This window comes from Macrobrachium nipponense, chromosome 7 (genome assembly GCF_015104395.2).
Source record: "Macrobrachium nipponense isolate FS-2020 chromosome 7, ASM1510439v2, whole genome shotgun sequence".
In the NCBI taxonomy this organism is placed as follows: Eukaryota; Metazoa; Arthropoda; class Malacostraca; order Decapoda; family Palaemonidae; genus Macrobrachium; species Macrobrachium nipponense.
In genome coordinates this window covers 41,227,918-41,251,601 of record NC_061109.1, presented here as the reverse complement: position 1 = coordinate 41,251,601, position 23,684 = coordinate 41,227,918, and the positions used below count along the sequence as shown (strand labels likewise).

Sequence of the window (23,684 nt, the reverse complement as noted above, 5' to 3'; positions counted from 1 at the left end):
ACGAACTGTATGGCTGTTTATCCGATATACTTAAAATCAGGAAAATGACGTAGCTAGGTGCTCATGCTTATTGAAATAGTGTAAATCACTTGTAAACGTGAGTTGGTCAAGGTTATTAAAACTGTTTTCTCAGGGTAATTGACCCACATTTAATGTAAAGCTTATTAGTTATTATACTTGGCCCAAAACATCCTAGATAAGCGTCAGCCGACGAAGCTTCTCCGAGATAAAAGTTGAAAGGTTAATAGATAAAGACCTGGAAGGGTGGTAGGTAAGATACCCCTTGTACTTGAAGAGCTAGGTATGCATTGTCTTGACTACTCTCCCCCTCTTGTTTTGCCATTGTATTAAACTGGTAAGGGTTACAAATTTAGGTGATGATGAAATGATTTGTTTTGCAAAATGGTGATATACGGGGAAACATATACTTATTTTTGTTCGGAATTTGAGAATACAAAACAAAATTTGACTTAGAAAATGAGGTGAATGTTCTGTTAAAAGGGCCTTTTAAATAAGAGGCCTGAGTTATAATGCGAATCAAGGTCCAGACCGCGATGCGACGAACCTATTTGATCCTAAACTAAATTTTTCGCCGAGTTGTCTCCATTATTAAAAAAGATAATTAGTACAATGACATTATCCACATTATGAAATACACAAGAGTTTAACAGCAACGTTTCTCATAAATCAATAATCCAGCCGAATCTGCTGCTGCTTGGTTTTGTTTTTGTTCTCTTGTCCCACGAGCTGCTATCAAGTGACAGACCAACCTCATTCCAAGTTTACGTCGTGTGTGTGCGTGTGAGTGTGATTTCGAGGGAATGTTCGATATCAGGTCTCAGAGGGGTGTGGCTATTGGTGACCCGCCTGTCCGGTTGATATTATTGTCCTCAGGTTTCTGCGGGGACATTTTATTCTTTGTTTTAATTGCCCTATTGTTGTCAAGCTGCCGCGACTGAACCTGCCCACCTAATGCTTTACCATGATGACTTAATAATTGCTTTACTACTAAGCTGCCCCACATCAGTAACATTATTTATAATCAAGTTCTGTTTAGCAGTATTTTTTTCTCTGGGCAGATAGGATGACACTTCATCTTACAGCATATTGTTGTTGTTGTTGTTGTTGTTGTTGTTGTTAATATTTATTTATTTATTTTTATTTTTTATTTTTATTTATTTATTTATTTATTTTTTTTGTCTATCACAGTCCTCCAATTTGACTGGGTGGTATTTATAGTGTGGGGTTCCAGGTTGCATCCTGCTTTATTATTATTATTAGTATGATGATGATGATGATGATGATGATGATGATGATGATGATGATGATGAACCCTATTCTTATGGAACAAGCTCAAGGGAACCATTGACTTGAAATTCAAACTTCCAAAGAATATGGTACTATTCATTGGAAAGACCTAACAGAAGGTTCATACAGAATCAGAGTTGATTGTTAGGTGTGGTGGGTCTAAATTTAATTAGGAAGGCAGTTGAACAGTCTCTACTTGGGATAACATGGTGTACTTTTTTGTATTTAGAATTGAAAGACAAGGGAATCCCAAGAAATTGCGTCTCATTCCACTGTCATATAAGTTAAATTTTAAAATAGATTAAAGTAGGTTATGAGAGATCTCTTTGGACAGTGCTGGGAACAAGTCCAACCAATATATTAGGACCAGGGATAAAAACTTAATTTTACATATATATATATATATATATATATATATATATATATATATATATATATATATATATCTATATATATATATATATATATATATATATATATATATATATATTATACACGACAGTCTCTAGTGCCTAAGAGTGGGCGTGTGTGTGTGTGCGCGCATAATGTTTATATATTTATTATAATCTTTTCCATACAACTGAAGTTGTTTCAATGCGAACTATTAGATTAAAGTTTGATTTGAAACTTACAAACTTTTATATGAAAATAGCGTGATATTATTAGACATTAAATTTAACCACTTTAGGATACATTTGAGTAATTATGATGTTGATTTTATAGTAACTGTGGTAAATTGTTTATGAACTATATACGTACTATCGTGGCTTTTATAATTGACCACCGTACTTTCAGTACCTTAGCCCGATCACTCTCCGAAGAAGAATTATACGGTGCCATGTAAATTCTACCCAAGAAAATCCTCATTCCACATGTAAAATTCCATCCACGAAAATTAAGCCCAAAAAATATAATGGTAAATATAATAGTATTCAGTACAGAGTTTCACCCACTTATTACTTGTTTATTATTTGTTTATTTCCAGCCACGAGAATTGCATCATTTAACTGTAAACAATAATTGTGCTGCTGTTTAATTACTTTAAACAAATATCTTCTTTACAAAAGGGTATTTAAATTTAGACTCAACTTTCCTATTTAGTACAAGTGAAAAGAGAAGAAGGAAACTGTGTGATAGAACGCTGGAAGATTCCCCAAGTCTGCCAGCGATTCACGTTCCGTTTCGTCGTCAAAGAAAGAAGTGTCCTGCCTGCATTTGCTTTGTTGCCTAGTAAAGAAGAGGCCGCCTACCGAACACTTTTTCCAGCTGTTCGTGATTTGTGCCCAAACAGTCAACCAGTGCAGTGTATTATGGGACTAACTTTGCGCAGTGCTATCATAGCCACAGTGTTTGAAAGTGTTGTTCTATCAGGATATTTTGTTTTTGGTCAATCCTGCTTGATTCAAATTTGCAAACTAACTGGGTCAAAGGCACAGCACAACACTGACTCTTCTTTTGCCATAAAAGTGAGAAGCTTGAAGATTCCTTCTGCATTTTGACCCAACCAAGATATCGTTGATGCTTTTGAACTTCTTTCCGGTGACGACGATATACCGGCAGAATTTGTTTCATTAATATTTTGAACAAACTTCCATTGGTGCTCAACGCAGAGGGTGGAACTTCTTTTCCCTCAAGAAATATGAAATGGAAGAGAACGTACCCTCAATGACGAAAAACCGAGGACGAACAAACATATTGAAGGTGTAAATTGTTTGTGTTCACTCTGTTCTGCACTGCAAAGAATAGGAAACACTGACGCAAACAGGAAAGCAGGAGAGGCCTCCCTGAAAAGAACGAAATCAAAGTACAAATGGAAGACAGAAATATCTTGTCAAAAATGATCAGCCATCATGTGCTAAGGGATTTCTAACCGGTATAGCGCATGATTCGCATTAAAAATCCACGAAAAGTATTAAATAATGTTTTAATCCGTTTATTTGAAACATTTTAAACCATTAAAAAATACTTATATTTTAAGAATAAAATAATACGTTTGACATGTTTTTCTATTCCTAATTAAGTTTCTATAATTTTATATTTTCTTGGGTGAAATTTTCGTGGGTGGAGCTTTCGGACCACCGATTACTATTATAAGTCAACTTTTTGCAAGGGGTTCAGACCAACTCGATCCACTTCTTCAATGTAAATTTTTGTAAGTTTCAGTTATCTATAATGATAGCATCTACATATTTGTGTGTTTGTGGTTTTAGATCAAAGTGATGTTGTAGTAGCGGCTTGGGAGATTACTGAACATTTTGAATTTAGTGCTACTTTACAATTTCTGTAGAATTTGAGTCTACATTGCATTTGTAAAATTCTTAAATTTGCAAAACAAAGAATATAGGTGAGATTGTTGCTACCCAAATATGCACATGTTGCTTATTGCTGACCTGACATTTGCTACGGAGTTCGTTGGCCGCATTAATTACTTCTAAATGATAATCTAGAATTGTATTTATTGTCTCTTAAGTTCTCAGTTTATAATACTAGTATTATAGTGTTCGGCCTTTTACCATATTTCGGGACGATAATATAGGTAGTAATGCCTAGTAAGTGGAGTAAAATGCCTTCGATTTAGTGGACAGTCAATGGACTGAATGGTTACTGGGGTATATTTCAAATTTGCTAAAACTATAGAATTAGGTAGCAAGTTAGCCTTAAACTTTTGAATGAAAATAACATTTGTGTTTTACCCTCAGTTGGTTGATCTGGTGTTCCATATTAGCCGAGCTATTTGACTGGGTAAATGTGATTGATCTACTGAAGATGTGGATTCATTCCCGTTAAGGAAATTGCCTTGACTGTCTTTTCGAAGTGCATCTAGGGAGACTGTCTTTTCGAAGTGTATCTAGGGAGACAGATGTTGCCCTTGATTAATGTCTGTCGCAAAGACAGCCAATGACAGATCCCAGTCGTCTGCTTCCAAACCAGTTTATTTATAAGCTGTACCCTGGTGTAACAGGTTAAGCACATTACTATGAAATGGCTAACCTTTTTGGTAAGATCTCTGCCAGCTTTGAGGAAGCATTTGTATGACTTCGCCATAAAAAAATGTATAGAGGCTCATTCAGTAATAGTTGATACATTATAGCGCCCGTTTCATGACAAAAATTTTGTTGACTGAGAGACACGGGACATAACCATGATCTTAATAGGCCAGTTAAGTAATTATTCTATTTATAACATTTTTATTCATTTCAGTTGAATGTGCTTGGTTCGCGCATAGGAGGGGGACGGTACAGTATTGCTACCGTGACCTTGTCTGTTCTAATCACATTTTTAGTTCGCCCGAATCTTTAATTAGTTTCATTGCTGGTTGTGAATGATTTTGTTGGCAATGAGACCACTGACTCGCGTGTATGATAGGGGATGGTAGAGACTGGTCATTCGATTCGGTCTTTCAACAGAATAGAAACAGACCCAGCATCTTACATAAAGGAGAAGTCTTTAAAACGAGCTGGTGTTGTGTAACTTCCCGCGTTGCTAAATAACAGGTTATTTGGGGGCCCATAACATTGTTTGTATTTATTTTTTTAGAAAATTAGAAAAAATGTATCTAGTGTTGTGATTATGTATGTATAGTGTATGTGTATTTAATTGATTGGATTAGAGTGTTTTTACCATTACATATTTTTATAACATCACTAGTGCCTTTTCCGACATACTTGGCAGCGTTTTTCTGTTGACGTCAAATTGTGAAGATGAGCTTTTTTGGTTGGGTTTCGATATTGATGAATTGAAGAAAGAAAAAACATTGAGGTATTTACAAGTTCACTTTTAATTTGTTTCGGTGGGTGTCCGGTTTCGGTATAATATAAGGATATTCGATAAAAGTTTGTAGATGCTTAAAAGTTTTCAGTTCTCTGTAAAATTATAGGGATTTTAATCGGTGTAATTCTTTGTATATTCGTAGAACATTGTGAAGTGAAGTATAATCGTAATGGTTGACTGTCATCGTCAGTGTAAAACGCTATTCTGAAACTCTAAAGGATGTTCATAACAAGGGCGTCATGTAAAGTCGTTACATCCAAAGTCTAAAAGTAGATCTTGGTTATATCAAGGTATGTATAATTGCATGGCAGATATCCAGCGCTAACCTGTTTTTACTGAGAGATTTAGAATTTGGAGAAACGAACGTAATTGTAAGAGCGATGATAGATTTTATGGCAATTGAGATGGTAATTATGTAACAAAAGAATGAACTTAAAAAGGCGGGTACGATAAATTGTATGAGGCAGTAAAAACAAGGTACCGAACACAGGTTGAATTTGAGAAACTGCAAAGCTTTGAATAGGGAAATAATAAGAGAAAGTGTACGTCTTTGTAAATATTCAGTCGGGTAAAAACACTTCAAATTACATTGATGATAAATGGAGAAGTGTTTTGATATTACTGCTTGTTCTTGAAACAAGTCATAATACCTTTGATATCATTAAGACAGCTGAAGAGGCCTAGCTTACGCATACTGGGTAACGAGCTTCGGCTACTGCGAGGAAAAAATGAAGCTTACAACTATTTTCTGAACGTACTCATACCGTGGAATTGAGACAACGAATGCGGAGTACGCCGTGCAAGTGTTCGAATGTCTCATGCGTTTATAGCCTACGTGAAGAGTGAATTATCTGGTCATGCAGGACGCTGTCGGGGGAATGGGACTAGGTGAGAAGACTACTTTAAGAAAGAAAGAAGGAAAAATGAAATTACCGTCAGGGATAGTGTAAAGGAAAAATTGAAGATGTTATTTGGGGCATCGATAACGAAAACGAGAATGCATTCGTGAGCAGGAAGCTTATTTGTACGAAATTTGATATTACACTGTAATAATGTAATTGTAAATTCGTGTGCATGCTCATTTGTATAGAATAACTTTCATATTGTGAAATGATCCAAGATAACCGAATTTAAGTAAGTCCTACTATTTATTAGAGTAAGAACGGCTCTTTTCCGTAATTCGTACCTTTAAATAGATGGAATAGGTATTTCAGTTCATAGTGAAGGACGAATACTTTCTTTTTTTATAGGAAGTGCAAAGTGATTATATGCTTGAATTATCATAAAAGTTGATATTTTGTTGCAGTATAAAGTTAAAGGAATAAAAGTAAATCAGTTAATGAGACAGACACGTTATCAACAAATGTTTAGTATAATACTCTATTAATAGAATTATATTTTACTAGAGAACATGAATCATAAAGAGTAAAATAAAGTAAGGCCATTTTCCAGTTAATAAAAAGTTAGTAATAGCCATTTTGTTATACATTAGGGAATTGATTGAATCACTACGGCTAGGAAATGTAATTGAAGGAAATATAAGAAAACAGATTGAACAGTGAAGCTGTGTATTTCTTTTTTATGGATCATGTACGAAGTTTGTATAAGAAGAAATTCTAACTTAGGTTATGCAGGAAAAATGCAGAAGGGAAACAATCCGGTATAACTGGATGAAATGCGAGGACAGATGGGGTCTTATGAAAATTGAGTGATGAGTGAAAGGGATGGAAAAATGAAGTGAACAAAAAAACGTTGTTGAGGGGAGCCCAGGTTACTTATAAAATAGACGAAACCATACCAGTGAAAGACATAAGTGAATTGGCTTATGTGGAACTATGAATGATAAATTAGATATAATAATGAAAGAATCTGCTTTGGTGAATGATGAATTACTATAAAAGATTCACATCACCCCGTGCATCTCATGCCAAGCTCCGTTCCTTACGACGCTCCTGATTGGCTGTTGATAAGCCAGTCAAAAGTCTGGGAACTGTCTGTCTCGAGAATTCACACAAGCAACATCTAGGACCATCCCAACCTCCTTCAATAATTATAACTCTCCTTACATCTCACTTTTACCCCCAGAAAAGTAGTGTTTCCCAATTGCATCACTAAACATCGACGAGCCAATGATTTAAGAATGGTAATGATGTATATAGGAATTAGGAAGAAAATCGTAATATTATATCTAATAAAAAGGAATAATGAGAGGGATGGATATAGGAGTACTGATTGTAGCGAAATAAAAATCAGTGGGAGGAATAAATCTCCTCCATAAGTTATCAATATCTAAGTAACGATTTTTTCATACAGAGATTTCCATCATAGGATATGAAAGGGTGATGATGATAATAATAGTGACGATTATGAAGTCTTAATATTCTTTTTCCCCATAGACTTCTATCGAGGGATGGGAGGGATGGTGATCATGATGATGACGTCATCGAGTGATCATGTGAGCAACACCTACTACATGAAGATAATAGAGAGAGATTGATATTCTTAATCTTTTGCTTGTTATTTTCGTATTGATATCCCGATCTACAATTTATTTTTGGTAACATAGTCTTCCATGACATTTAAGCTACGAAACTGTATGAAACGCATGATCTCGTAAGGAATGAAAGAATATATTTTATATTAGGAATTTCATGTTTATTTCACTATAAATATTTCTTTATTAAGTTTACTGAAGTACATAATTATTATATCATCATAATCCTTAAATCATTGTCATGACGATGAAATTGGGAAATACTCATTTTCTGCAGGTAAAACTGAGGTGTAATGAAAGTTATAATGTGTGAGAGAGGTCGGGACGTACGTAGATGTTACTTAGTGTCAGCTCTCGAGGGAGACAGAGTTTCCAGCCCTGTGATTGGCTTATCAACAGCCAATCAGGAGCATCCTAAGGAACGGCGCTGGGCATGAGATTCACGGTTGATGTGAATCTATTATAGTGAGGCTAAATGGAAGTAGATAATATGGATAATTGTAATGTATATGCAAATTCTATATTGAAGAATCATGAGTTTTTAGGAATAATTTTATTATTTCTGTTGCCTCTGAAGGTCTTGTTTAGTTTTGACCAATATTAATGGGAATAAGACGTTGTTATATTCAATGGGGGATCAAATAATGTATGAAATTGTGCCAGGAAATGCATTGATTGGTTAAATGTTAGTATGAGAGTTTAGAGTTCCAGTGCACTATTATAACCCTTTTTCGTTCTCTGAACTATTGTCATAGTTAAACATGAAATAACTGTATTTCCAATTATCTTTACATTTTTGTATGCTAATACATTGCCCATTTTTTGTTTCAAAGAGTACAGAATTGAGTCAACATAATTACACATACTTTGGTTAGTTTTAGGAAATCTCCCGCACAGCATTATGTTTGAAGAAGCCTGTGTTACAAGGATGGCCTTCACTTAGAAGGCATCACATGGAACACAGCTGCTGTTCTGCTGCTATTGTCACAAAGTTGTAATGTTAGAAGTTTTCTGAGAAAAGAAAATAATGATGATGATGAAGCAGGAGATCATTAATCACAGTATTCCAACAAAGTCTGCTATTGCATTTGTTTGGTCTGTGTTGAACTTATGCTTACTACAGTTTGGAAGTGTGTTTGGCATAATACTGAAAATTAAACACTGTTGATAACCTTTGTGGTTATGATAGAGTTCATTGTCAACATCTTCACTACATGCTTTGGTTACTTATCAGCATCTGGTGATCTTATCAGCATCTGATTCAAGAAGTGCTTTTGGCATAAATTGTGCACTACTGTACTCTCACAAACTGTGGTACTGACAGTCAATTCTTATGTTAGAAGTGGAGTGACAATTTGGGCATTTTTCCTTGAAGTCCAGTGTGCCTGTTGGCCTAAGCAGTGAATTGTTTTCTTAGTTTTCTTAGTCACCTGTTGAGGATCACAGGTAAGGGTTAAGAGGAAAAACATAGATGTGTATTCAGAACACAGAAACACTCAGAATCTTTTTTTTTTTTTTTTTTTTTTTTTTTTTTTTTTTTTTTTTTTTTTTTTTTTTTTTTGTGGGGGAGGGTGTTGTTTCGCTGTTTTGGTGTAATATATATTAACAGTTTGGAACCTATTGTATAAGCAAAGGTTGGGATATTCAGGTGTTGGAAGTAACTGGCTACACCTTGATACATAAATGTATAACAAAGGTTTATTTTCACATAGTAAAATCAGTAGATGAAATGTCTTTGGTGTTTTGCATTTTATTTATTTCTGGGATGTAGGTAAAATCAGTAGATGAAAGTCTTTGGTGTTTTGCATTTTATTTATTTCTGGGATGTAGGTGAGTGTGTTTTTCCTTTGAACTTCTGCCGCCCTGAATTTCAAATTTTTTCTCATGTACCCAGTTTATTTTAATGCTTTCTCCCCATCTGTTAACAAAATTCAGAGTACGTATATTAAAATGGAAGTCATTATTAGGTTTCAAATATTTTATGTGCAATTCTTCTTTAGAAGTTTCAATACAATATTTAGCATTGCTGAAAGCATTAAAAGAAATAGAAGTGTGTAGAAATTATTATTACAGTTTACTGATACAACATATAATTTTATCTTTACAGGTAGCAATAAAAATCATAGATAAAACTCAACTAAATCCAGGGTCATTACAAAAAGTAAGTGTACTATTATGAACTGTCATCTGCTGTATGTTGTTGCATAATGAGCTATAGATTTATTGGATAAATATAAGTTATTAGTCTATTACTATTCGGTTTCTTGCATGTTGTGAACTAGTTTTGATAGTTTGTTTATTTTTCAGTTATTTCGAGAAGTCCGTATCATGAAGATTCTAGATCATCCAAATATTGTCAAACTCTTCCAAGTAAGTAACAGGTTCTTGTTTTTGAAGTTCACCATATAAGTGCCTATATCACTGGCAATAATTACAGGATACGTAGTGGTGTTTTGCAAAATGTATTCAGAATTAGCCTAATTCAAGCCTGGTCTCCCCCTTCATGATTGATATTCCTAATCTTGCTTTGGTTATATTACTTCTTTACTATTTAGTTGGTTAATATGCTTGTGGAGATCCATGTTCAGTTGTTTGCTCTTTCCTTGGTTTTTATAGGTCATAGAAACAGAAAAGACACTGTACCTGGTCATGGAGTACGCAAGTGGTGGGGAAGTATTCGATTACTTGGTCTTCCATGGTAGGATGAAGGAAAAAGAAGCAAGGGCTAAGTTCAGACAGGTAAGTGTTCAGATGTTGTGAATGAAATGGGTGAAAAATTTGTTGTAGTATTATGCTTAGGGTCGTATGATTTTCACGGTTCAAGTAAATTCGTCTATCAGACATGAGATAAAAAATTTTTCCTAGTGTTAAGTGGCTTTTTGAGTAGTTTTATTTTCTATGGGAAAAACAATTAATTTGCTCTATTCCCCGTAGAGGGGTAGTGCCGTCAGTGCACCTCATGCGATGCATTGTAGGCATTGCTTAAGGTTCTTTGCAGTGTGCCTTTGGCCCCTAACTGCAACCACTTTCGTTCTCTTTCTTCCATCTTACTTTCCACCCTCTCCTAACAATTGATTCATAGTGCAACTGCGAGGTTTTCCTCCTGTTACACCTTTCAAACTTTTTACTATTAATTTCTGTTTCAGCGCTGAATGACTCATTAGGTCCAGTGCTTGGCCTCCGACCTAAATTCTATATTCAATTCAATTCAATATGCTTTATTGGTTTTCATTTTTCTTTTATGAATTTTTTCTTTCAGATTGTGTCTGCTGTACAGTACTGCCATCAAAAGAAGATAATTCATAGGGATTTAAAGGCAGAAAATCTATTATTAGATTCAGAAATGGTTATTAAGATAGCAGATTTTGGTTTCAGTAATGAATTTACTCCTGGCAATAAGTTGGACACATTTTGTGGTAGTCCGCCTTATGCAGCTCCCGAACTCTTTCAAGGTTGGTTTGTCATTGCATAAATTACCTAATAATATCTTTGTAGATAGTGTTTTTTATTTGTTCTTTTGTTTGGTATCTTGGAATTTAATTGCAGTTTTGTAGCCTGTATGCATTATATATTTTTAATGTTGAATGATGTCGTAAGATATATAGAATGTGTGATTTGGTAACAGTATAGTATAAGATTTAGTACATTGTAGTTGCTTTCATGAAGTTTTATTTTGTTTTGTTTTAGGTAAAAAATATGATGGCCCAGAAGTAGATGTATGGTCTCTGGGTGTAATATTATACACTTTGGTCTCGGGTTCTTTACCTTTCGATGGTTCTAATTTAAAAGAACTAAGAGAACGGGTCCTAAGAGGGAAGTATCGGATACCATTTTATATGTCAACAGACTGTGAAAATCTGCTCAAAAAGTTCCTGGTACTCAACCCAGCACGTAGAGCGTCATTAGAGGTAAGTTTGTAACTCATTGTCTCTCTGACACATGTATGTGCTTTCATTGCATCATTCAAAATAGTGTACAGGACTTTGAAGTTTAGATTTTTTTTTTTTTTTTTTTTTTTAGCTGAAAAATATAGAAGGTTTATTTAAAGGTTGGCATTTTATCTCAACATTGTTTGATAGTCAGGTACTGAATTTGTAAAGAACTACAGTTTGGTGAATTATTATTATTCAATCAATACTCTGAGGTGTCTTAATTTTCATGTTAATTTGTTTTCATTTTCTCTAGTGTGTTAACATGATAGTGTTGTAACTTTTTGATTGGATTGTTAGTTCTAATTACTATGATCTACATAAATCAGTAATGTTGGGATGTAGCATTTAAAAAATTTTATATCATGAAGGCTTAATGTGATTTTTAAAATCCATATGTGTATTATACTTTAGTTTTTGAGGAAGCAGGTCTTAATCATTTACGAAGGTGTAATTTTAAAACTGATGTACCATCTCAAAATTTACTGGATGAATTTACAGAAAATGAAAATGCATGAATTTTGTTTCTTGTTACATTTTAATTATTAATTGTAGAGACCTTGCAAGGGTAAGGAATATGTAATTGTGGTGTCTTCAATTTTTTTTTTTTTTACTTGAATAGTAGAACCTAAAATAATTATTGTAGAAAGTATTATGAGAATAAAGGTCTGAATATAATAAAGTATATTTTTCAGTTAGATGTTAAGCAAGTGTTTTATTTGTCAGACTATCATGAAGGATAGATGGATGAACATTGGTTATGAAGATGATGAACTCAAGCCCTACATAGAACCTGCGATGGACTTCGATGACCTAAAACGAATTGAGATTCTCACAGAGATGGGTTATTCCCATATAGAAATAGAGGAAAGCCTAAAGAATAATAAATATGATGATGTATATGCGACGTATCTATTACTAGGGCGAAGATCTTCTGATGTGAGTACATATCTTATTTAAATATATTGAAATACATAAAATGAAAGGAAAATAAGTGAATGATTTAGCTTCATGTGACTTCATGATAAATTAGAAATATGCCTTAGTGATTAATTAAATCAAGCTGAAGCTCTTATAAATGGTGATACAATTAAGCTAAAGCCTTTGTATTATATATAAATGTAAACATTCGTCAGAAGTTTACCAAACATACTTGTTTATTTTATCAAATCTATTTTTTTTTATGCCTGAGATTTGTTTTTAACAATAGGTACAGGGTTACAATAATAACAGGTACAGGTTTACAGTCCTTTATCCAAAGTTATATAACTTGAAATGCTCTAAAGACTAAAATTTTTGTGGATGTTGGTGAACCATCATCATAAGATGAAGATCAATGAAATGTAATGCGATTTATATTTAGTCCCACTTAGTATGAACATTCATCTTTACTGTAATCTTGCAGCAGTCAGGGTCAAGGACTTTATGCTGACAATAGACTTGAAGGATGCATACTTTCAGATCTCAGTCCATCAGTCTTCCAGGAAATTTCTCCGCTTCAGCCTTGCAGAGAAAGTTTTCCCATTCAGAGTCCAGTGATTCGGGTTGACAACGTCACCACAAGTTTTTACAAGAGTATTCACTCTCGTGTCGACATAGGCGCATGTTCAGGGGATCAGGCTAATGAGATACCTAGACAATTGGCTGGTGATAGCAAAGTCCAGAGAAAAATTATTTTGGGACAGGGTTACCCTTCTGCAGTTTTGTCACAGCCTAGGCATTGTGATATCAGGAGAAGTCAAAGTTGGATCCAAGTCAACAGCTGGTGTACCTGAGTATGATTATAGACACAGTAAAAGCCAAAGTCTTCCCAGCAGACCAGACAGTAGAGAAATGCAAACAAGTGGTGAATGCCTTTCTGGAAAAAACACAGCCAGCAAGACAGTGGCAAGTAGTACTGGGAATTCTAAGTACCTTGGAGAAGTTGGTACCACACAATGGAGGATGAAGGAGTTTTGGTCGCCAACGGTAGATCACCCATACGAGCAAATTCCCTTGTCGAGAGGGGTTAGGAAAGACCTACTGTGGTGGGTGCAGGACAACAATCTGACAGTGGGAGTTCCCCTTGAGCAACCCTCTCCAGACCTCTTGCTGTTCTCGGATGCGTCACTTGAAGGTTGGGGAGCCCACATGGAGGAACTGATGATTTCAGCGAAATGGAGTTGCGAGGACAGAGAACTCCATATGAACATGTTGGAGTTAACAACAGCATTTCTGGCACTTCAGGAATTCTGGGAGAGGGTGAAGGGGCAATCAGTGGTGTTGATGTCGGATAACACCACAGTAGTAGCTTACGTAAACAAGCAAGGAGGCCTAGTATCTTGGCAGTTACACCTGATGACAGTTCAACTTCATCAGTGGGCTGTAGAGAACTTAGTAGACATCAGAGCCAGATATATTCCGGGAAAAAGAAACATAGTGGCCGACAAGTTGAGCTGGAGGGATCAGATCCTAGGAACGGAGTGGTCCTTGCATCAAGAGGTAGTGGACAGAATGCTTATATTGTGGGAAAGGCCGATCATAGACCTATTCTCAACCAGGTACAACAAAAAGTTGGAAGTCTATTTTTCAGTAGTCCCAGACATAGAGGCAGTAGCAGAAGATGCGCTACAACACCCATGGGACAATCTGGACGTGTACGCATTTCCTCCATTTTGCCTAATCCGTTAGGTTCTGAACAAGGTAATGCGGTCTCAGAACCTCAAAATGACTCTGGTAGTGCCTTTATGGCCGAAGGCAGAATGGTTTCCGGATCTGTTGGAACTCCTAATAGACAAGCTGAGAAAGTTACCTCCGTGGAAGAACCTACTATGTCAGCTGCACGTGGAGAGGTACCACCAGTCGGTGAAGTCCCTATCACTTCAAGGGGTAGATTGTCAAATATTTCCTGTGAGCAAGAGGCTTTTCTCAGAAAGCAGTAACACAGATGGCAGGAAATACCAGGTCATCTGCAGTGGTCTACCAAGGAAAATGGGCTGCATACTGTGATTGGTGTCATAGAGGGAACTTGTCTCCACTCAGAACCACTATTCAACAGTTAGCAAATTTTCTGATATATCTCAGGACAGAAACAGAAAGGCATATGTCTGTATCTGCTGTAAAGGGATACAGGGCTGCTCTAGCCTTGGTCCTACGCATGGAAGGCGTGGACATTCTTCTTCATGGGAGTTGGCTATGGAAGGCATGGACATTTCTTTTTCATGGGAGTTGGCTATGTTAATGAAGAGTTTTGAGCAGTCCTGTTCCCCGAAGGAACTAAAAGCTCCAGATTGGGATTTGACCATGGTACTTAGTAGTCTTACAAAACCCCATACAAGTCATTGAGACAGTCCACAGATAGAAGTTTGACCCTGAAGACAGTCTTCCTATTGGCCTTAGCCTCAACCAAAAGGGTGGGGGAACTACATGGTCTGTCATATGTGGTGAAGCATTCAAGAGGTTGGAAGTCTATGGTTCTCGAGTTTGTCCCAGAATTTGTGGCCAAAACTCAAAACCCATCAGTAGTGGATGGCAGATTCGACTCCTTTTCCATACCTTCTCTGTCAGAATTTGTAGACAATGACAAGGAAGAAATGCTTCTGTGTCCTGTCAGATCACTAAGAGCGTACTTAAGAAGAACAAGGCATCTCAGGCCGGGGTGCTGAAGGCTGTTTGTAAGTACAGGATGGAACAAAAAGTAAGTGTCCAGGAACACAATATCGTTTTGGCTTAGAGAAATGATCCGGAATGCATACATGACAGAAGACAGAGGGTCAAATAACCTGGAGAGGGCTAGAGCTCATGACATCAGGGGCTTGAGCGCTTCTTTGGCATTCAAGAAAAATGTGTGTGTGGAGAGGATTTTGAAAGCTGGTATTTGGCAATGCCAAACAACTTTCACTTCCTTTTATTTAAAAGATGTTGCCCATAGATCCTTGGACACTTTCCTTGGGTCCAGTGGTGGCGGCCCAGCAGGTGGTATAGCTCATCCAGTACCCCTGGCTGGTCAGTTTGTGTCTAGTCTAAGATGAAGGTATGAAAGTAGTATTAATGAGATGACTGGTCTTTCTTCTTTACTACTTTCTTTCTTCTCCTTTACCTACGGGATTTTGGTGGAGGAGGTGGCCGTGCAGCCTATCGGATATCCTAGAATGACAGTCCCTGTCCCGCTCCCTAACACCTCGGAGAAGAGTTACTGGCGGTCCAAGAGCGTCCGAGGTGGTCTGTCCTTGGGTATTTGCCCCTCAGTCAATCATGTAGCACATTTCCAGTCATCGGCAGGCAGCTACTGGAAAGGGGCCTTGTTGGATTTGTACTAGTGTTAGACTGCCACTGAAAGGTGTCTTGATGGATGTGTAGATTACCATCACTAGTCCTTTTTTTTACATCTTCCTGAGCGTCTGCATTCAGCCTACGATTATTAGGCTGGTCAGAGCTGTCGACAGACAGCCATGGGAAGGTATACTTAGGATGTGTTGTCTTTCTCCTATATCGACATTGACTTCAGTGCAGATGAGGTGCCGGTGGCGCTTTGCTGATGACTGTCATTGGAGGGAGACATTTCAGTCATAATGTTCGAGTGCCAGCTGTCAGACATCCAGCCCAACTCTAGCGGGGTGGCAGGCACCTCCTTTTCAGTTGCTAGGTTGGTTTCATCTAAACTGATGGTTCATGGTCCTTCATTGGAGCCCATTCAATAAAATTTTCAGCCTTTTCTACCATAGACTGAGTGCCCAGTGTCAGGGTGCTTGGCTCCTACTGTTCATATCATACTCCTGCCTTTGAGTGACATAAAGTTTGCTCATAAGCGTTTTGTCGCTCTTCCGCTTTCGCAGAGTTCAAGACGAGATGTCATTGCTCTCTCTTGAACTACTATTAGTATTCCGGAGTCCTGTCTTTAGTGGATAAGGAGTGTGTTGTTCGTAGTTAAGAGCTTGTTGAAGAAAGCTCCCTCTGGAGTGCACTTTGTTTCCAAGAAGTTTCCCAAGGAATTATTGGTTGTTCGCATTGGTTGGAAAGAGAGCAAGAAGTGTCTTTTGTTCGACGTAACTAACCTTCTTTAGGAAGCATTATCCTCTACTTCAGAACACAGCCTCAGTTCCAAGAGTCCCCCTTTTGGAATTCAGTCTCAACTTTTTTTGGGGGGCTCTTTTGTCTTCCAAGAGAATCACAGTTGTTTTCAGACAGTCCTTTTGGAGATTCTGTCGTCCACTGAGATGTTAGTCAGTTAGAAGACTGCATATGAGACTTTTGCTATTCTACCTCCAATTTTCTGCAGTCCAAAAGAACACCATGAACTTTCTCGGACTAACGCTTCCAAAAGGCGCTGTTCCAGAGCTCTCAACATTAATTTTCTATTACTCTGCTCCAGACATTTAGCATCTGCTCACAAGCTACTATTATCTTTTTAGAGTATTGTGTTTGACCTGCAAAGAATTCATCTCAGCCTGGCTGTTGACAGGCCACTGTTTTGCCGTCCCCAGGATTTTGTGGCTTTATGAGCTCTTTCAAGCATCTATAAGCTCACCTGATTATGGTTTCCGCCACGTACAGTTCTGCACGTCTTAGGTCTGTACGAGGTATCAAGTCTATGCCAGGCATTTTCATATCTAGAAGTTTAGTCAGAGGGATGTCCACGTGTGCAGGGTCAGCAGCTAGCTGGACAGTTGTCAACTGACCTGCATGATGATCTGCAAGTTAGCATGATTGTAGGCGATACTGCATGGTCACAGTCCCCATTTTTTTCTCATTCTCTCTTTTTAGAATAGAAGTCAAAGTTCAAGATGAAGATGAATCAGACAGTCCTGTTATCCTTTTCTCCAGGACGATTGAATGGGAACTTCAGATATGCAGCAAGCATACTACTTCATATCCCCGTCAGGGCTCCAGAGAACTTCTTGGGTCTGTCTTTTAGGTCAGGATTATCTATTTCAGAGGTCTGTGCTGTGACGCTTATGCAACACTGCAAGTCTCCTCACCCTTCAACATTGTCGAGGAAGCGCTAATCAAGTGTCAGGCTCATGGTAAAGTAAGATAACACTCTTAGCCCCATTTAGTCCCATATTGATGGTTCCCAAACCTACTATGGTTGTTATCAAGATCCTTCTCCCAAACCATGTCTTCTCAGACATAACTTCAGAGATACCACTAAGGGTGGTCTGCTCTTACCATCTTCCAAAGAGTTTTTCAATAAGTGTTGCAGAGGTTATATTGCAAGATGTGGAAGTCATCTTCTTGCTCCGTCTACTAGACTTGGAGGTTGATTTACTGAAGTTGGTGTGTCAACTCTACACTTTCTGAGACATCTGCGACCTGTTAAGGGGTATCAAACTATGCTAATCTCTTCTTTAAGCAGAGAGACCTTGCTCTCTCTTTTGTACTCTAATTGTAACAACCTCTTGAGTCCTTTACATGTCCAAGCAAGGAAGGAGATGCCGTTTGTTCATTTACCATTGGATTTTTAGCCAAGATTGAAGACCCATCCAAGACCTGGATCAGTGGTTTCTCCCTTAAGAGCTTATTGGTCTTCTTGACTTGCCAGCTCTGAGGAAGAAGAGTGAGCTTCCTATGCAATTGGAGTTTTTTATGTATTATCTGTAAAAAAACCTGCAGATCAGAGGGCCGTTCTTATCCTATGGTGTTCTGTCAAGAACCCCTCTCGCCATTTAAGATAATGTTGTCCTTCATCATAAATAGATTTTATTTCTGAAGAGCGCTCAGATTCATAACATGTTGCCTTCCATTCATGAGAACATGTTGCCTTTCTTTTTGGGTGAAAGGTAAGGACATCAGGGTAGCCTCTACTTCATTAACTTTCAGGCACATCATGGCCCTTACATTGTGCATCAACCTACTGGAAACAATTGACGACCTCATCTCTTATCTTATGAAGTGATACTAGAGCTTCTAGCATGTCTGGCACCAGTTATAGAGCTGGCAGCATCCATGAGATCCCAGCAGTTTGCCTGGCACCAACTCCAGCCAGGTGCCAGCTATGCAGTATTTGAAATTTTCCAGTACCTTGGGATAGTGACTGAGATGGTATACAGTAGGAAGCATAGGATTTTCTCGTACCATCTCTTCACCTTTTAGTAAGGTGCAGAGATGTTTGGGAACCAGGGTGTACATTTGCCTGGAGTACCCACCACTCTCAGGGGATGGGTTGTGGTGTTATTCCAGTGTAGGTAACAGTGGTTTCTGGTTGTTTTTTATATTGGTACTGCACCCAGGACAGGGGCACCTGTTGATGCTATGCTAGCCATTGGAGAACTTTTCTGCATAGCTCCTTATCTGCTTAGTTGTTCCAGTTATTGCTGGTAGGTTCCGGCACTGGTCAGCTACACAATAATCAAGGCATTACCCACAAATTTTGAATTTTAGCTGCTGTACGAGTGGAAAAAACAGCAATATCATTACTTGATTACATGTTAAAAATGTCATTTTTAACCTAATTTTAGTGGGTGGCACTTTACATAAATGGAACTTAATTGGGAGATAACATTTCTTTGGTAGATTATCAAAGCTAGGTTTTAAAATGCAACTGCTTTATTTATAAGCAAACTAAATTAAATTAAATAAATGTGTGATTTTGCCAGTTTAAAAAATGAAATTACTTTAGTTCTAAATGCAAAAAATTAAACAGGTGGGATTTTGCCAGTTTCAGGCATTGCTTTTCTCAACACCTCTATTGCATGGAGTAAGAAAAAATTGTATTTTTTTATTTATGGAAATCATCATTGAAAATAAACACGTTTTAACAAGTCGTCAACTATAATGCAATTCCTAATAAATCTGTATATTAGTTACGGTAACTAATACTGGCAGACAGATGTTTTTAATTTGTTTTTTTGTTAGCATACACTGTTCTTATGCATGGAATATTAAGTGAATTTTAATTATAAGAAATGGTAATGAATCTTGAACAAGCTGCAAGTTTGGAAAGCTTGGTTGAATGTATGTTGATTCACATTTAACCCACTGAACTTTTGCTTGTTGGCATGTTCATTAGTGAAAAGCTAACTTGCATAAAATAGGCATTATCAGTGAAATGCACTGCAACTGAACCAGGTATAGGAAGCCATGCATAGTATTATGTACCGAATAAACTTGCACAGTAAGCCTGGATTCATGTAATTTACTGAAAATGCATCTCTCGCTATATATGATATTTTAAGGATCATATATGGTACATGGGATTGTGTGATAAATGAATATGTATATAAATGGAAATTATGGTTCTTTTTGATACTGTATGTGTTTGAGTTTTACATATTGTCATTGTTGGAAATAAAATGTGCTTGTGTACTTACAGAGTAACCTTCAGTTCTGAAAGCCAAGCAATGAAATTGTTGGCCCCAAGGGCCTTTGATAAGGGATTGTGAACCTGTACAGTATTTGAATCCTTCATATTTTCAGTCATTGACTTTGAGAGTAGTACAGGCAGTACCTGTAAGTAATCTGTGGCCTCAGTTATCGGGATCCAGTTTTACGGCGCTTGTCTAGCAATAACAAGACCTGGATTTTGCGTCCGCCAATCCCCGCTTTTCAGCACAGGTCCCCAGCTACAGTGCTGATCACTGGCGATCAGTGCTATTATCGCCAATTTTTGGCCATCGTAATACTGTTGGGAACGAAACCCCTCCCGAATAACTGAGACTGCCTGTAACAGGCATTCCCAGGTTATCGAACTGGGGTTCTGCTGTTTTCAGCAGGATGCTGATAAGCGAAAACCACCATTAACCGAAACTGTGATTTATGGCGCCTCTGTTAAGTATGTTTCTCCACCATAACTTATTACCAGCCCCTTAAGGCACCAATAATTGGAACTCGATGCACTATGGCGCCTTAAATTTCCGATTTTTTGGCGCTAAACAAGTGCCATAAAACCGAATTGCCGTTAACCGTGTCCGCCGATAACTGGGGACTGCCTGGATAATTATTTTCTATAAGAATTATATACAAATGTTATTTCATTTTCAAAAAAATGTTTTACCTTTTACCTTTATATTTCAGTACATTTTATTTTGATTGCCATTTATTGAGTATAATTATTACATTGCTCCTTGTATGGCATTATAAATCTTTCAAGTGTGTTACTTATGACTTTTTCTGTGAATAAAAGAGATTTTTTCTTACAAGTTCATACATTTAAAAGCTTAAACCTATTGCAGCTTGAAAGTGATGGCTCCCGATCAGGCAGTTCATTATCTCTACGGAATACGTGTCTCACGCCAGGGAGGGGTGAGTCTAGTGGTGCGGCTCAGTCTCCTTCCCATCGGGGAGTCCACCGCTCGGTCTCGGCCACCAACTCCAAGCCCTCGCGCAGAGCATCCTCCGGTGGGGAGACCATTCGTGAGTTTAAACACGGGCATCACAGCGGCTCTCACCTGTTCCCATCCCTTCAAATATTTTCCTTAATGTTAATCCAGTCAGGATCACATGCACTAAACCTACCTTATTTATATCTTTTGTTCTGTCTCAGCTATAAATGAGCTTGATCCCTCCCTACCCTCCCCTTTCCTCCAGCTCTTTGGTTCACTGGCCTGCACACGCTTATGCTCTGCATCAGCATGGAACACAACAATACAGGAACAGTGGTATTGTGAAACAGCAATCATAAGTTTTTCAAGCTTCATTCATTACTGATGAATATTACTTATGATTTTTGCATTAACTTTCTTTTTCATAAGGGACAGGGTACTAATAATTCATTTTAACTACAAGTTTTTGTAAGGAAATTAGCTAAGACTCATATACTTAGGCAGTCATAAATAAAAGAGAGAGAGACTGACTCATATACTTAGGCAACCATAAATAAAAGAGAGAGACTGGAGACATTTAATTTTTCTTAGGAGTAGGGGAGTAATTGATTAAGGAGACAGTAGAAGTCATGTTCTTGTTGTGGTTTTTGTATTACCCTTGAAGTTTTGGGTTTCAGTTCACCACTTAATGTTCACAGGGTTGTTGTCAATAACTAAATGGAATATTTTGGAGTTTTGTGGCCATTAGCAGAAGGCATACTTGTGATCAAAATATAAAGAAATGTAAAAAAAATTTAATAGCTCATAAATGCATTGAATATAAATACGTATCATTTTATTATATGTGATCATTAAAATATAAACTATTTTGATGTGTAGTTTAAAATTTTGAAATTTATACATACAAACCATACACAGTGCTCTGTTAATGAAAAAAAAGTTTACATATACTGTAATTTTGATGTAGCAAGTCAGCAAGCCATAAATGTATGAAACACTGAATTACTGTGCACCCATAGTACTACGTATTAAACTTGTCATATACATGGTTATACTTAGATATATTTGCCAGCTTGTGATTTCTTATTTGACAAGTTCAGAGATTTAGCTAACACTAATTGAAATATCTGTTAACAAGTTTAAAATATTGACACTCACTTTATTGTTGTAAACAAAAAGTCCACTCTGCATGTTTCAAGTCTTCAGTATGTTTTCATTAAGGAGAACTTACTACTGGCAGCAGCTATGACTACCATGCTTTTGTCTCAGCCATAGAAAAAAAAACTAGGTATATTTTTCAGATGCCTCCAAGAATTCAACAAAGATTCAAAGAAACTATCTTGAAACAGGTTAATAGAAGTTTGTTGCTCATGCTAAGATAACCTATTCTTCAATTTTATGTGTATGTTTTGTGAAGACAATGAAAATGATAGGAAAAAAGGTAGAAGAAAGGATTTCCAAATAAAAAGCAAATACAATTGTGCTTGACATGCCTAAATTATATAGGTCTAACTGCAGTTTTCATTGAGGAGTTTTATCAGGTTTATGAAGATGAGAGAAAAATGGGTCAACAAGAATTAATTTTCCCATTTCCTAAAGGAAGCAAGATAAAATTTAAAAAGAAATTTTGGTTGCATGAGATTTAAATAGAAAATAGGAGAGAATAGTAACCTTTGAATTTTTAATTATATTTGAACTTTTTTCAACAAAAATTTAACAGCATGAACCATTTAAGATGCATGAAGTTACAGAAAATAATGCAATTTAACAATTGTACTCGCATCAAGCTTAATCTAGTATTCTTGTTGACTAAATGATGGCATTCTAACACCATAAAAGCAACCAACTCATCCTCCTGATCATTATTATCCAACATAACCTCCTCGACATGGCATAAATGACCTAATGGTACTCCAAGCAAGTGCATCATAAAACTATCCAACATACGTCAAACACATGTTTTCAATTATTGGTCATTTACTTGTTTTCAATATTTTTGTCATGAGTTTGTGACACAATAGCTGACATGAGTTTGACTGTTATGACTGCACCTCTTTGTAATGTAAAAGTATTTATCACATTCTACCATAAGTTGCACAATTTTTTTTTATTGTAAAGTTGAGGTAATTTTTATCTCGTTGTATTGCCAATATATATTAGCAATTAATCTTAACTCTTAAATACTCAAGTCAGCAGTGTTGTATTAATTTACATGTGATATTTCACTCAAACTACCAGTCAGTAGAAACTTGAGCAAGCTTTCATGGGTAGGTGAATTACAAAACCTGAGGATTGAAGCAAATTTAGGAGTAGGAAATTTAAATCATTTACTGCAGTTGTAGTGGGAGCATGCAATTATCATTTTATGATGGTGTTAATATATAAATAATGGAACCAGATAAGAATGCTAGTTAGCATGTTTCAGTAGCAGATTCTGACAAGGATGATAATCTTCCTGAGTGTAAGAATACATCATATATGACAGAGTGTAAGAATACATCATATATGACATCCTTTACAGGTTGAGACTAGTGCCTTAACCATATTTCAGTAATGTCGAATAACCAACGTTTAATACTTAATGGTGATTACTAAGGAATTGTCATGCATAGGAGAGTTTGAAAGCTGCAAATTAACCACATTCTATTTTATGGTGAGATTGAAACTTTCAAACAGCCCCATTGATTTGAAGTTTGTTATATGATGTCAGGACAATGATGATCATCTTATATAGGTTAGGCATTACTTTCTGTAACCCTTGTTACTGACCTTCTGGAATGAGTTCATAATTTTGTTCTTTTATAGAAAGTATGTCAGTATTACATGTAAATGCATTTTATTTTTATGAGGAAGGTCACCTCATTGGTTTTGTTTGTGGTTTATATTTTAATCTAGCTTTGATTTTATAGTGTTTAGGTTTATTAGGTTAATAGTATAATATTT

General features: G+C 36.7%; 1 protein-coding gene across 26 annotated transcripts in view; it reads left to right on the top strand.

Annotated features, from left to right (window-relative positions):
- LOC135217485 (MAP/microtubule affinity-regulating kinase 3-like) overlaps positions 1 to 23,684 on the top strand; it is a 214,965-nt gene that overhangs the window by 112,298 nt on the left and 78,983 nt on the right. For 24 of the 26 annotated variants that reach the window (XR_010315152.1, XR_010315151.1, XR_010315150.1 and 21 more), the window contains 7 exons: positions 9,685 to 9,734; positions 9,881 to 9,943; positions 10,190 to 10,312; positions 10,833 to 11,025; positions 11,261 to 11,481; positions 12,229 to 12,441; positions 20,652 to 20,832. Coding sequence is in view for 22 of the 26 variants with exons in the window: in XM_064253418.1 (XP_064109488.1) it covers positions 9,685 to 9,734; positions 9,881 to 9,943; positions 10,190 to 10,312; positions 10,833 to 11,025; positions 11,261 to 11,481; positions 12,229 to 12,441; positions 20,652 to 20,832 (1,044 nt within the window). In the remaining 4 variants the exon portion in view is untranslated. The remainder of the gene's footprint in view (positions 1 to 9,684; positions 9,735 to 9,880; positions 9,944 to 10,189; positions 10,313 to 10,832; positions 11,026 to 11,260; positions 11,482 to 12,228; positions 12,442 to 20,651; positions 20,833 to 23,684) is intronic. The other 2 variants (XM_064253427.1, XM_064253408.1) reach the window with 1 other exon arrangement.